Below are 15,501 nucleotides of genomic sequence, written 5' to 3' on the forward strand. Positions count from 1 at the left end.
AACAAATTCTGGAGTAAAACTAAACTCTGAATAACCAGGTTATCTAATTACCATTTCATCAAGAAAATAAAAATGCACTGTATAAGAATTTTTTGAAGACCTCTTTGTTTTTGTAACTAAAACTGAACCATACTGTCTATGAATGTCTTTTGATTTTGATGTTGATCTGTTATATTTAGTAGTATAGATTTAAAAGGAAAAAAGGGGAAAAAAGCTTTATCTATCACGTTCTTTGCTGTTATTCTTTTTTGCATCCTAATATCAACTAAAGTAAGACTCTACATCTTTTATCTTGCATTAAAATAATTTTATATTAAGTCAAATACTTACAATATAAAACCTTCAAAATAAGGGTAAGGAATATAAGTACCGCACAAAAATGGAGAGATGCACTATATAATTCGAAAAAGAATGGTATACAAGATCTCAGATATAAGCATGAGCACATGAACTCACTAACCCTTTCTAGTTAATAATGTTTAATTCCTAACACAGACAAGGAAATTTATCCATATCTAGCAAGAAAATTAATACCATCATATCACCCATTAAAATTTACAGCAAAAATGGTGAAATGATTTCTAGGTGTATTTCCTTCCTCCTTGTATTTTATATAAGAGAAAAGCCTCTTAAAAGTATGTAACTTGGAAACTATCACAGATTTTAGATGTTCCCCTGTTCTTAAGTAAACAGACAGGACAAATTTGATCAAGTCATTTTGTGGGACAAAAGAATCAAATCAATAATGAAAGACCACTTCTACTATGTAAATAAATAAAAATATAATTAAAATTAAATATCCAGTTTTCCAATTCTCAAATTGAAACATTTTCATCAATACACATGTACGCAAAAGTATTCACACGCAGGATCTGATTTAAATCATTTGACTTCAATAATTCCTTCAACTTGTTCTATCTCAAATGAATACAAAAACAAATTTCTTTTTTAAAAAGCATTTCCTCCTATCTGCATGTTTCAGACAATTAACTTCTGACAAGTGTTTCCTAGCTTATAAAATACATTAGCCAGAAAAATACAAATGTTGTTCCACATCAAATAGATTAATAATTGTGGTAAAATCTAAAGGTATTTGAGTGATAAGTAATGGTTATATAGTAAACAGAGGGTTGGCAAATCATGTAGGAAAACTGAAGACTCTAAACCTCCTGCCTATGAGAACTGTTCTTAGAATTTGAACTTTCTGCAGATACAGGCATTAGAGGGACAGGTCAAAAGAGACAAGGATGATTTTGTTTCATTTCCAGTACATGTTAATTTTGCTTTATTACCAAACCTGACTGGTAAAGTTAAAGCAGAATATGCTACTGGTCTACAAACTTCCCATAAACAAAACCCCACTTTAAAGACCAAACAGTGCTGAGTCTTTTGGAACCTCCGGTTTTGTCATGGAGCTCTGTGTCAGGTAGGACCCACTTTTAAACACCCTCCAGGGTATTCTATGGACTTCCCTGGTGGCTCAGTTGGTAAAAGCGTCTGCCTACAATGCAAGAGACCTGGGTTTGATCCCTGGGTCAGGAAGATCCCCCTGGAAAAGGAAATGGCAACCCACTCCAGTACTCTTGCCTGGAAAATCCCATGGACCAAAGGAGGAGCCTCGTAGGCTACAGTCCACGGGGTCACAAAGAGTCAGACACAACTGAGCCACTTCACTTTCAGGCTATTCTAAAACTTTGAGCATAACCCTCTGGACACTCTACTCATTTGGGGGGCCAGTTTAATTCAGCCTAAAGAAACATGAGCAACCTCTGTTCAGAGTAAAAGGAAGCATCTTTTGGATGCCCTTTTAGATCATACCTAAAATTCACTACACAGGGAAATCATCCTGAGCCTTTAGAAGACACCTAAATAGCAAATTTGAGAAGTTAATGGTAGACTAGTTCCTCTGTTAGAAGGTTCCTCTGAAGAAAAAGAAGAGTAACAAAGTTAGTTACTGCCTTCCTCACCCCAGGGAATACTGAAGTGAAAGTCACTTAGTTCTTTCCAACTCTTTGCAACCCCATGGACTATACAGTCCATGGAATTCTCCAGGCCAGAATACTGGAATGGGTAGCCTTTCCCTTCTCCAGGGGCTCTTCCCAACCCAGGGATCAAACCTAGGTCTCCCACATTGCAGGCAGATTCTTTACAAGCTGAGCCACAAGAAAAGCCCACAAATACTGAACGTCTGCAATAAAATAAGAAACATAACAGGGATTCAGTTGTTCCAGAAACAAGTGCAGTTTTTCCTGATTGCAGAAAGTGATTTATAAGACTGCATTTCACTGAAAAACAGAATTCAACTTTTAATTCCACTCTCAGCTAAGTTTTTTGGTTTGTTTTTCTCTGCTGCCTGTTAGATTTTGCCATGTTTAAAAGTATTGAATTCTCTTTACAGGGTATCCATTTATGAGTTATCAGTCACCTGAGATTAGTGAGTCTTACCTCAAAAAACACCATGGATTAAAAATTCCCCAAAATATGAGGGAACCGATGTATGAGGTAATTCCTAAAAGGTATTATTTTTATCGTGTATTACTACACTCATTGACACACATATGGGGTATACTAACCCAGTGTCATCCTGAAGACATATTAGGAAAGTGGAAGAGTTAGAAAGTAAGTGAGCTCTGTGGGGCTGACTTCGATTGAAGAGAATGTGGTGGGATGAAACTGAGTAACTGAGCCTACCGAGCCTTTCCTTCTCTGTGAATTGGAGTTTGCCTATTAGTTCTCCCATTTACCAACACCGAACCAACAGCCAAGAACTACTAAAATAAATAAAAATGGTTTGTTATGGAAGCCCATTGCACAACAGCACAGTAGAAAAGCACTGAGCCTTGTTTCTATTCAAGTATCTGATCTCTGGGCCAAAACCATGCTTCCTGAAAATGAAGAGTGCTAAATAAAATACATGCAGTCCAGGGGATGCCAACATGAAACCCAGGCAGAAACGTTAGAGAGAAAAGGTAGCTTTAAGACAGAAACCTGGACCATCTTAGCTGCTAACCCAGTTGTTGTTGTTCAGTCACTAAGTCACGTCCAACTCTTTGTGACCCCCATGGACTGCAGCACACCAGACCTCCTTGTCCCTCACTATCCCTCAGAGTCTATCCCTTCAGAGTTTACCAAGTTCATGTCCATTGAGCTGGTGATGCTATCCAAGCATCTCATCCTCTGCCAACTTCTTCTCCTTTTGCCTTCCATCTTTCCCAGTATCAGGGTCTCTTCCAGTGAGTCAGCTCTTCGCATCAGGTGGCCAAAGTATTAGAACTTCAGCTTCAGCATCAGTCCTTCCAATGAATATCCATTAGTCCAGTTTTTATGATATGTAACTTTCTCAGAAAAATCATTCCATAAAAGGAAGTAAGAAGCAATGGAGCTGGTGAGGGCTTCAGGAAATGGGGAGTACAAGGTAGGACCTTCAAGGAAGCAGCAGGGCTGAAGCTCTGGTTAAACATGAAAGAATAAACTCAATAGAGAATCCTATTAAAGAAACACACCAATACCTTTTAACAAATATGACAATAAAGAAATGGGACCACTTTTCCCTAGGGAATTAGGGAGAAGAGATACGAGGACTCAGCTCCCTGCCTCTTCCATCACAGGAGTTGGCACCCTCTGAGTTCCATCAGGCAGTTTGCAACACGGATCCACAAAAAATTCTTGGCACCAGAGCTAATCCACCAACAGTGCAGAGAGGAAATACACAGGGCAACTGAAACCAGATTCCACAGTACTTGATTCAGCTCTTCACTACACAGAGAGGTCAAAATAGTCGGTCCTTTGCCTACCACTGGCAAATGGTTTTTGTATGCTTTATTACAAATAAAACAATCTTGCTTGACAATACCGTCAGCTTTGCAACAGATGACTAAACAATCCTAAAGTAATAGTATATCTCTAGGAACTGAGCTTTTCTTAAAACAAATGAACTATATATACTATTAGTAAATCCTGTATCTAAATTTATATAGCATCTTTAAGCAGTGTGGAAATGAAATTATGATTTATTAATTTACATAAAAATTATACATTAATGAATAAATTTTCAAATTCTTTTTAAAAAAAGTCTGAAGCTGTCATTATTGGGATTCGTGGGAAGTGGTTTGCTCTTCTATCACTTGCTTCACAATTTCAGCCAGTTTTAATCGATCTACTTTATCGGTGAATCCACGACCTGAAACCCAAGAAAGGAAAAGGTGAGTCTCCAAACTGTTGGGGAGATGGTAAGATTCTTGACAGGGACCCAATAAGGTGCACCTCACTAGTGTCAAATGCACCTTCACCAATGGAAGAGCCCTCACCAACACCGATCCCAAGCAGTTCAAGTCCCCCATTTTTCAGGCAGAGTTGAGCAGCTTATTAACCTGGTCATAAAAATCCAGTGTTCAGTACAACAGCACAGAAGGAAACCACAAAGAGGGAGAAGTTCTTTGTAATATGTGTCTACAACAGAACTCATATCCAGACTATATAAAGAACTCCTGCACATTTATGAGAGGTACAAGTCAACAGAAAAATGGGCAACAGAATAGGCACTTCACAAAATCTAAGTGGCCAGTAAACATTAAAAAGTGCTTAAGCTTATAAGTCATCAGGGAAAGGCCAAGTAAGATGACACTGCAATGCCAACAGTACCTACTAATTAGAATGACTAAAATGAAAAAGACAATAGCAAGTGCTGGTGTGGATCCAGAGTAACTAGAACCCTCAAACCCTGCCAGTGGAGGTATACATTGGTACGACCACTTTGGGAAACTGGTGGCCGTACCTTCTAAAGCCAAACAGATGAATATCCCCGTGAACCAGCAACTCTAATTCTAGATACATAAGAGAAATGAGTTCCCTGATGGTCCACTGGTTGGGTGTCTGCCTGCCAATGCAGGGGACATGGGTCTGATCCCTGATCCAGGAAAATCCCACATGCCACCAGGCAACTAAGCCCATGAACCACAGCTACAGAAGCTCACACACTTTGAGCCAATGCTCTGCAATAAGAGAAGTGAAGCCACTGCAATGAGAAGCCTGCGCACCGCAACTGGAGAGCAGCCCTCGCTCACTGCAACTAGAGAAAGGCTGCGTGAAGCAATGAAGAACCAGTGCAGCTAAAAATAAACAAACGGAAATAAATAAATCTTAAAAAAAGAAGATATATACTAGAGTGTTCAGAGCAGTGCTTTCCTTAATTACCAAAACCTGGAAACAACCCATATATCCATTCAAAAGTAGAATGGATAAATACAAAAACTATGTGGTGTATATATATGGAGAAAAAAACATGAATATAGAGAGAGAACATACATACATTTACATATATATATATATAAATGAGAAATGAATTGCTACTACACACAACAATATGGTTGAATCTCACAAACATTGACAAAAAGAAGCCAGATACAAAAGAACATAGACTTGGTCTGACTCCATATACATAAAATATAAAATCAGGCAAAACTGATATACAGTGCTAGAAATTGGGCTCATAATTACCCTGTGGGGAAGGAGGTAGTAGAGGAGGGCATATATTCAGGTGCTGGTTACGTGAGAATGTTCACTTTGTGAAAATTTATTGTAAGTGTGCACCTCAAATGTGGTCACTTTTCTGTATAGATGATTTCAAAATCTTTAAAAAAAAAAAAAAAAATCCTAGAGAAGCTAATTTCCAAGTACAGAAATGGCTGGGCTAGCTTTTGGACTTCTGATGTCCAAAAACCAGGCTCCTTGCCTTGAGCATCTTAGACCTGAAGTCTAGCCTACTACACTAGAAGACAATACAAAAGCAGCTCAAAAAATACACCTCTGCCTTTGCCTGTGGGGAAAAAAATTCAATGAGCAGCAGATTTGGGACACTCTACTCTTTAGTGTAACAGGTCTTCTCTAAACTGAGCAGATCTGCAGGGTGGACTCTGCAGTACTTTGCCCTCTTTCTCCCCTTCGGACTGAACTGCTCTTTAATGATGCGGTTAAAAGCTCAGGTATCTGGAAGGAGTTCTGAGATCTGATGCTTTTTTTTTGCCCAGGTGGTATGTGATGGGGGGCTCTGGACAGCAATGAATCTGCAACACACAATTCACTTGAACTCTGGAAAATAAGCAAAAAGGCTGGATGTCCAGATATGCCTGGGTAGTTACTGCAGGATTAACTCCCTGTCCCACAATACTCCACTCAGACTCCAGCCCTGCTTCACCTGAACACAGCCCCAGCTCAGCCCCCAGAGATCCTACATAATCTAAACACAAATACTTTTTTGCATTCCTGGGGAAAGGCATAATTAAGGCTCCTACCATTCCAGCTGAAGCTTTGCAGAGTATCTCTGAGGAGTTTGCATTCCCGGTTATACTTCCAAGCTTCCTGCACTACTTCATTCAGCTTTTCATCTTCATTCTCTCCTATTAATAAAGGTGAAAAAGAAGTTGCGTTCCTCTGCAGCATCATGGGGTTTTAGTGTCACAGATGGAAGGACAGGATGTCCAACTTTATTGAGAAGTGATCATTAAAGGTGTGAGCTTTTCCAGACTATCATTACTGCTAGTTCCTACATTACATGTAGACTACTTCTGGTTTCTGAATTCTTCCTACCCTGACCACCTGACAGACATCCCCTGAGGCCCCCAGAGTCTTAGCCCTGAGAGATGGGAAATAGGCAATGTTGGGCTATTGCTGATCAAAAACACCTGGTTAACCTACAAGATCATGAGAAGGAAGGAGAACAAGGCTCAGTGGGCTGCCTTCTTTCTCCTAAGCTCATTTCCTACTCTGGAAGGCTACCTGAGGTACACTAGGTGAGCTCTCTTAAAACCCAAGGATCTAGGAAGACTGGTCAGCTCAGTAGTTTTCAGGCCTACAACATGAAGTATCTCATTCATCTGCTGAGAAAAGTCCGTCCTATCCCATTAAGTGGAAAAAGAATATACTGAAAGAGAGCTCTCACTCAAAGGACTTATGTATATAAGTCCCAGTCTGCCTGGGATACCAGTAGCAGCCAGGGCCACTTCTGAACTTGGGAGGTCTTCTCTTTATATTCGCAAGTTAATGACAGCCTTGTACTCTAGATATGGGCTCTATGGTGTTTCTCAACCTTCCTGACCTTCCCAACCTAATCCTGACCCTGTTCACATTTTTCATCCTCTATCCTGTTATCTCATTAACAAACTAAGAAAATACAAAACTACATGTTATGCCTGAAAGTGCCAACTAAACGCAAACTAGAAGTTTCATAGGAAGCCAAAGGTGGGGCAGAACCCACTGCATTTCTAAGTGCCCACCTCTTCAGTGGGCTGAGTGTGTAAGGCACTTAGAGGCAAGACGGACACTCCAGATTGAACCACCCCTCCAGCCACACGCACACACACACGCAGCCGCGCACAGAGCAGCAGAAACGGTGTGACCTTTACCAGCCTGGGGGAGGATACACTGAGCAATCACGTCGCGGAGCTTTTCCAAGGCAACATTGGAATCCTCAGCTCCATTCTCACGGTCATGGATGTAAACACCGTCTTTTGCTTTGGTGCTTTAGAAGTTGGGGAGAGAGGTAATAACAGAGTGAGACCCCAAAACCCAACTCTTCACAGATGTTAACTCTAAACACGAAACATAAGGCAAGATTTTTCAGATAAAATAATTATAAAGTATCTCCAACTTCTGATGCTATTTAAAGAACTTATCCTTTCCACCCTCTTAAGAGGCAAAAAAGGGGCAAGACCCTTGGCTGACCTTTCAGAACCCTGTCCTTGGCCACACCAGCCATGAAGGGAGAATCAAAGAAGTAAGTTCAGTTACCCAAGTAATTTCCTCTTCCTTAGAATGGGGTTGTTCACAGAGTGCAGGGGTTTGAGGCTGACTTTTAGTTCCTGGATCCGCATGTTGGCCAACTGTTCTGCGTGGGCCTGCTGGATCCCTGCAACCACCGCCTGAATGCAAACACTGGTGTCAGGTTTTCATATTCATTTCTGGGCACCTAAAAAACCAATCTAACAGAGTGAGAAGGAGAATCTCTAAAAGAACTAAGCAGGTAATTTCAGTCTTATGCTTGGCAGTATACAAATTTTGAAAAGGCAGAGGACTCTTCCCCATGGGTTAGCAGGGCCCAGGAAATACTAGGCCAGCCAAGGGCCACACAACAGCAAGCCCTTCTTCCCTGCAGGGGGACAGAAGGCAAGTAAGAAAAACGAACAAGGCTCATGCTCATAGTCATTGGCAAGGGCAAGTGTAAAGAGAGTCATACATGTACATCGGGGGAAAGGCTGGCAGGCTGCTGCCTGAGAAGACTCCCTGACTGGCATTTATTTGCTGCCCTCAAGGTGGAAACAGTCACCTCAGCCCCAATGACTCAGAACCCTAAGTATTTCACCTGGTGAGCATGGAAGACCCTCACAAACTCTTCTATAAAGCCAGTCAATTAATTTACAATGAAAAATAACTGTCATAAAGTCTAGCACTCTTCAAGTCTGTCTTTATGACTAGTGTGTTCTCTCACTACGGGCAGATCAATGAGGGAAAGCAAATAATCAGCAAAAAGCTTCGTAAGAACGAGATGATCACACTTTTGTATTAAAAAAAAAAAAAAAGGAAAAAATGAATGTGTATGTGTCTCCCCAGAAAAAGATCAGGAAGGATACATCAAGTCACAGATCACCTCACCTCTGAGGGGTGAGACTGAGGCAGGGTAATTAAAAGGAACTTTTGCTTTTTAGTTTATATACCTCTGTGTTATTTGAATTTCAACAACAAAATCTGACAATTAAGAAAAAAAAATACTTCCTTGGTAAGCACATAATTAGATCTGGAAGAGTTCAAACTCATTGAAGTAAACTACAGTAATTGGCCCTGGCTACCCACCTCCAGACCCGTGCATCTATTTCCTTCTTACCAGAGATAGCCCAACCAAAGAGATGGGAACCCTGCAAGGTCATGAGCTCAGACTCCATCTCCTAGCCACAGCCGAGATGGACACTATTAAGCTTCTGCATGTGGCCATTTTTTCTATACTTCCAAAGCTGACCAGCCTACATCTTGACCACATCATTTCTTTCAGAATGGGAATACACTGTCACACTCTAGTTCCACCTAAAAGGCCTTTTTCTTCTTTAAGAAGATTATGCATATTCAAACTTGGCTTAGTCAGACACTAATCTTAAAGTAACTCCTGAAGACAATCTTCTTCATTTCCAACATCTTGAGGGAAACCACAATGTAACACTCAAGTGCCGACAATCAGAGGATATAATCCTGTATTTGGGACTGACCAAACAAACCGGGAGAAATATCAATAACCTCAGATATGCAGATGATACCACCCTTATGGCAGAAAGTGAAGAGGAACTAAAGAGTCTCTTGATGAAAGTGAAAGAGGAGACTGAAAAAGTTGGCTTAAAGCTCAACATTCAGAAAACGAAGATCATGGCATCTGGTCCCATCACTTCATGGGAAATAGATGGGGAAACAGTGTCAGACTTTATTTTGGCAGGCTCCAAAATCACTGCAGATGGTGATTGCAGCCATGAAATTAAAAGACACTCCTTGGAAGGAAAGTTATGACCAACCTAGATAGCATATTCAAAAGCAGAAACATTACTTTGCCAACAAAGGTCCCGTCTAGTTAAGGCTATGGTTTTTCCAGTGGTCATGTATGGATGTGAGAGTTGGACTGTGTAGAAAGCTGACCACCGAAGAATTGATGCTTTTGAACTGTGGTGTTGGAGAAGACTCTTGAGAGTCCCTTGGACTGCAAGGAGATCCAACCGGTCCATTCTAAAGGAGATCAGCCCTGGGATTTCTTTGGAAGGAATGATGCTAAAGCTGAAACTCCAGTACTTTGGCCACCTCATGTGAAGAGTTGACTCATTGGAAAAGACTCTGATGCTGGGAGGGATTGGGGGCAGGAGGAGAAGGGGACGACAGAGGATGAGATGGCTGGATGGCATCACTGACTCAATGGATGTGAGTTTGAGTGAACTCCGGGAGTTGGTGATGGACAGGGAGGCCTGGCGTGCTGCGATTCATGGGGTCACAAAGAGTTGGACACGACTGAGTGACTGAACTGAACTGAAACAAACCATTTCTGGATTACTGGATACTTTTAAACCAGGAAAACAACTGCACACAGATCAGGGACAGCAGAAAACTCTGTTCCTTCTAGTTCTCTCTTCTCTCACACTCCAGCTAAACTAAGGGAGGTCTTAGCATTCCTTTCTCCTATTCACTTATTCTCTCACACCTCAACTCCATCCCTTCTAAGTGAGTAACTCAAGTCTGTGTCACTGCCTTTACCTTTCAGCCACACTCTGAATTCACACCACACATCTCATTCATTTGAATGTCCATCTATCATCAAATAATAATGAAAATCTAACAGATTTCCCTTTACCCAAACCAGGCTCATTCCTGATTTCCCTGTCAGTGGTATCGCCAGATATGCCACTCACTGTCCCCTTATCTCTAGTCAGTCACCAAAAATTGTTGAAATTTGTCTTCGAAAATATTGAGCCTATTCGTTCATCTCTACCTCTCTGCTCCTAGAGCAGCTTCCCAGCTTCTAGATTACTGTAGTAGTATTAGGTTGGTGAGTCTGCAAGTCTGATTAACCATCCCTAAATATCTTCCCTGTGCCAGGACTCTTCTCAGAAATCTGTAAGAGCCTCTCAATTAGGTCCTACTAAGACTTACACCCCTCTGTCTACTTTCAAAGCCAGGCCCTTCCCTATCACATCCATTTCACCAACTTCCCAGTAATGAAATCAGGCTGTTTTTCCCACTGATGAATTTCAGTCTCTAATTTTTTTGCTCATATTGTTCACCGTATGTGGTGAACACCACACATGCTCTCTACTCCAGCTCTTCCAAGGCCAGCTCATAGCTAAACATGTAAAGGGGTTTAAAAGTGCCACACAATAGTTAATAACTGTGATGGGTTTTGCTTTCTCTTTGGGAACCCTTCCCTAATTACAGCCCTTCAAAGATGTCTTCTTTTTCTGAATTCCCATAAGAATTCACAGAAAATTTAGCATGCAAAAGCTCTGACATCTGAGCGCGTTCCCTCTTTGTTTTGTGTTTATTGGTTTTTCTAACCAGTCTTGTTTAAACCCCTTGGGCAAAAGGATGGTTGATGTCTGACCTGATACTGCTCTCTGCCTCAACCCCACAGCACAAGTGTGGAAGAGGATACTTTGAATGTTCCCTTAGTGTATGTACCAGGCTTTGATCTGGTCTTTATGGAAGGAAGCTCCTTATTTCCAATCCTGATCTTCAGGAGACCAGAGATGTTTCTCTGGGAAAGACTGTGTGCTCTGCATTGTTTTGCCTTTAACCCCCTCACTGAGTCAAGCCCCAGCATTCCTTCCCAACACCACCATTTTGGCCAACAACATAAGCATCATTCAGAACCTTATCCATCATCAGTTGAGCAGAGGGTAGCACATTATCCAGGGCCTCAGTTGAGTTGAGCCAGGGGTGATCCAGCACTCCCTCGATGGTAAGTCTTTCCTCCGGTTTGACCTTCAAGAGCCTGTGGAGAAAAGGCCAAAAGGGCTGCCATGCACAGTTGCTTCCAGAAGGCCAGGAAGTTCCCGAGTCTGGCTCTAGCCAGCTCCAGCTTCTGACTTTCTACTTTCTGCCAACTCTTACAGCCTAGGCTTTCTGCAGGACAGAGGTGAGATTCTCTTCCCTAACTGTTAGTTGTGAGGGCACTGTGTCCTTAGGCGGTCCTTTCTATACTAAATAAATTGAGATTAAAAATGGTAGGAAAAGGCTTAATCCAGTGATATCTCAGACTGAGTTCTAGGTTCAGTAAGGTAATCAATCTTATATACGGTTCACAGTTCCTGAGACATTGAATCCCCAGACTAATGTTTCTAGGACAGTGGGCTATAATTTCCAAAAGGGACTCAAAGTACTCTTTTGGCCAACAGTGGCTGTAAAATTAGTTAGGCAATCATACAGTTCTGAAAATCCAGATTGCTACTTGTGATAAAACTTTTAGATATCACCATATGGCAGGACACGAACCCTGAGCCATTTCTCCAAAGACATTCTAAGCTAAAAATCTAATATCTGAGAAGGGGACAGCATTTCTTTCTAAGCCTAATGTATTGTCTGTACCATCGGCTTTTGACCACAGTTCTTTCCATCTTGTACATTCATACTGATGCAATTCCTAGCTCACCCCAGCATATTCCCTGGACCTCTTACAGCACTCCTTCCAAATACATAGCCTCCCATTCCAAACATCAGTCAGGACAACATGCCTACTTGCTCTTTCATGTTCTCTGTAACTTTCTGGATCATTGTGAACAGCTTCAGAGTCTAAAGAAAGGATTATTTAGAAAAGACCCTCAATGCTGAGAGAAGATAATCAATGTTACTCTAGTGACAGGAAATACAGTCTATAGAACTGCAGAGAACCACTTAGAGGATATTGATGTTTTGGTTAAGTAGCTGAGAATACAGCATGGAAAGAGCATGGGAAGACAGATTTCAAATTGCCTCCTCCCTCCTAAAACACCTTCACTTGGATATTTTAGAAATGAATCCCTTTTTATATACATAAACACCTAACCAACAGGACAAGTTCACTTCTGAAAGAGAAATAGCTGTACTATTAGGAGACAGTTCCCAGGTACTGCCCCTTTAATGCTTATCTTTATCACATTACAGATGAAGAAACTGAAACCAAGAGGAGCAATTACTCAGTGAAGACCAAAGTAGTAATGTCAGAAGAGCACGTAAGTCCCAGGCAGCAGATCCCCTGGCACAGGTGGGCGGAAAAACCAAGCACACCTCCTATGTAGGCCTGACTTCTTAGTAACTCCAGCTAAGGAGCTGGAGCACGTGCCCATGTGCAAAGTCATTCTGGGGAAAGATATTCTGAAAGGAACAAAACTGCCATGAACGACCATGTCTGTAGGTTTAAGGTGATTTCATGGCCTGTAGTCACAGCGTGCTTATGAACAGACTCCTATTTTAATTAAACGCAGTTCCACCTGCCTCAGAAGCTGGGTCCACAGAGGCTTCAACCCAAGCCCCTCCAGAACGGCAGGACAGAACAGTGTCCGCTGAGGAAGGCGGCCCAGGGAGCCTCCTTGGTGGCCACTCGCGCCTCCCATCACAACCGTGCGCTGCTCTGTAAGAAACAAAGGACTCTGCATGCCATGTGTCCCTTGCCCACTCACTCAGCCCCAGTCCTTTTGAACCTTTTTATCTCTATATGCCAGAGCAACCAACTAGTAGCAGGGAGGCCAGGGTGGGACTGAGGTCCTGGACAACCAATCACACTCCCACAGTAGCTAAGGAAGGAAAAGACAAAAGCATCCGTGGTCACTTTGGCACCCCAGTTCAGCTCCCGGCATCATGTCAGTCCCAAATGCCTGGCCTCCATGCAGAAGGATACACCAGGGGGGTTACCATTTAAAGTCTGAATTAATGCTCACGGATACAGTGGCTACCAAGGGACCTGGATTCAACCCTAGGGACAAATTCTAGGAATGCAACAGGACGGAGTACAGCTCCAATTTCACCGAGATGTGGATACCGAGAACTCTCATCTCAGACTCCAGGGCAGATTTTCTGTGATGATAAAAATGAGAAGGTACATGCCTGTGAAACAAAGAATTTTCTCTACCCAACATTGCTTTGCATTCCACCACTTTTAAGGCCCCCCGCCCAGTGGCCCAGAGACTCACTTTCTCACAACATCTTTGGCCATCTCTGAGATCTGGCTCCACTCTTCCTCCGGGAACTCAAAACTGCCTGTCATGATTTTTCTCCGCATATCCTTTGGGATAGTCCGGCTATGGTGTTTGGAGTAAAAAGGAGGGTATCCACACAACATCACATAGATAATCACCCCTAGGGACCACAAGTCACAGCTCTGAAAGCAAAAAAGAAAATGGTCACTCATACCAGAGGCATAGCTCTAAAATAAAGCCCCCAGAACTGACCCCAAAACAGCCCTTGATATCCACAGGCTGATATCACAACCAAGAATCACTTATCAGAGACTGGAAAAGTTTCACAAAGTCTTAAGAGAATTAACCTTTCTATCCTTATTTGTTATTTGCTATCAATGCTACATATATGCACATCATATACACAAGGCCAATCTGGGGTAAAAAGTCACTTTTATTCTCACTGCCCAGGCCCAAGCTGCTATCTGACCATTGGGTACAGATGTAAGACACTTTGACCCCAGCCAGAAAAGTAACTGATGTAAGCCAGCTGTTGTGAAACATGTCCTCTGGCCACCTGGGCGGGTTGAGGGTGCAGGAACAAATAGCTAGGATGCAGGGGGCTGACCCCATAAAACAGCACCGGTCGTTTTATAAAGGCTCACAGCAGTTTGACACAGATGAGAGACAAGCATGGTAGGGAAGAACGGGAGACGGAAAGCAATCCTTTGGCCAAGGACTCACTGTGCCCATGTTCAAGGCCATTCTTAGGGAAGATATTCTGAAAGGAACAAAACTGCCACGCATGACCATGTCTGTAGGTTTAAGGTGATTTCATGGCCTGTAGTCACAGCATGCTTATTAATAACGGACTCCTATTTTAATTAAACGCATTTCCACCTGCCTCAGAAGCTGGGTCCACAGAGACTTCAACCCAAGCCCCTCCAGAATGGCAGGACAGAACAGCGTCCGCCTGAGGAAGGCGGCCCAGGGAGCCTGCCGCTGTGGCCACTCGCGCCTCCCATCGCAGCTGGGCGCTGCTCTGTAAGAAGCCTGGAAAAGGAGGTACCTCAGGTATCTCAGCCATGTCTTGGCATCAACCTACTAGTAGAGATTCATAAACAACATGGCCCATGCTGTAAAACAATTATAAAATCATAGAGGTGAAAAGAAATCTTAACAAGTTCAGATGTGGAAAATAGTTCACATGAGGAAACTGGTGCTATGGAGATCTTGTTACATCTAGGGTCATCTGTCAAGAGTGAAACTAGGCACACCGACCAGCATCATGCAGCAGACTGGGGCTGGAGTCACTGCAAGTGTCCTGCCTCTTTTTTTTTTTAATTAAGATTGATGTATTTAGTTTTTGAAAATTTAACTACCTCTTATTACATTATTTTTCTTTAAAAAATTACTTGCAAATGTAGCATTCAGTGTTCACTCAGTTGCCAATGTAAAGATTATAACTAGATGAATATATATACACATTCAAAATTATTATGAGCTTATTATTTTAATATATTACTCATCTGTGGAGTGTAAATTTTATGAATGCCAAGCAAATTCACAAACACCACTAGATTCACAAAACAGAGTAGGAAGAGGAGAAAAAAATAGTACTGGGAAATATTGTTATCACACAAGAATCCATTGTATTCATGCTGAGAATATTGTATCAAGTAAATTCTGATCTCTGTTAGCTAAGTGCTTCTACCACTCAATTCCTGCCCACAGTGGGAAGCAGGAGGCAATTTCTGACTGATAACTATCATCAGCCTAGCCCTCACTTCCAACCTTCATCACATAAGGACACAGCAGCCTAGAGTTTGTAGAG

General features: G+C 42.0%; 2 protein-coding genes across 16 annotated transcripts in view; one reads left to right on the forward strand and one right to left on the reverse strand.

The window, feature by feature from the left end:
- Positions 1–13,889, forward strand: part of TMEM116 (transmembrane protein 116) — a 120,058-nt gene extending 106,169 nt beyond the window's left edge. For 2 of the 4 annotated variants that reach the window (XM_086348211.1, XM_086348220.1), the window contains one exon: positions 12,658–12,896. In XM_086348211.1, coding sequence (XP_086204337.1) covers positions 12,658–12,696 — 39 coding nt within the window. In that variant the 3' untranslated portion in view covers positions 12,697–12,896. Of the gene's footprint in view, positions 1–12,657 lie in introns of all 4 variants that reach the window. The other 2 variants (XM_086348217.1, XM_086348205.1) reach the window with 2 other exon arrangements.
- MAPKAPK5 (MAPK activated protein kinase 5) overlaps positions 764–15,501 on the reverse strand; it is a 33,653-nt gene continuing 18,915 nt past the window's right edge. For 6 of the 12 annotated variants that reach the window (XM_086348186.1, XM_086348196.1, XM_086348188.1 and 3 more), the window contains 6 exons: positions 13,683–13,870; positions 11,389–11,509; positions 7,786–7,916; positions 7,395–7,516; positions 6,291–6,395; positions 764–4,180 (listed from right to left, as the gene is read on the reverse strand). In XM_086348186.1, the coding sequence (XP_086204312.1) occupies positions 4,086–4,180; positions 6,291–6,395; positions 7,395–7,516; positions 7,786–7,916; positions 11,389–11,509; positions 13,683–13,870 (762 nt within the window). In that variant the 3' untranslated portion in view covers positions 764–4,085. Of the gene's footprint in view, positions 4,181–6,290; positions 6,396–7,394; positions 7,517–7,785; positions 7,917–11,388; positions 11,510–13,427; positions 13,567–13,682; positions 13,871–15,501 lie in introns of those variants that run through there. The other 6 variants (XM_086348187.1, XM_086348189.1, XM_086348197.1 and 3 more) reach the window with 2 other exon arrangements.

The sequence above is a fragment of the Bos grunniens genome, chromosome 17 (assembly GCF_055505025.1).
Source record: "Bos grunniens cultivar Pamir isolate PY7600 chromosome 17, Bosgru_T2T1.0, whole genome shotgun sequence".
NCBI lineage: Eukaryota > Metazoa > Chordata > Mammalia > Artiodactyla > Bovidae > Bos > Bos grunniens.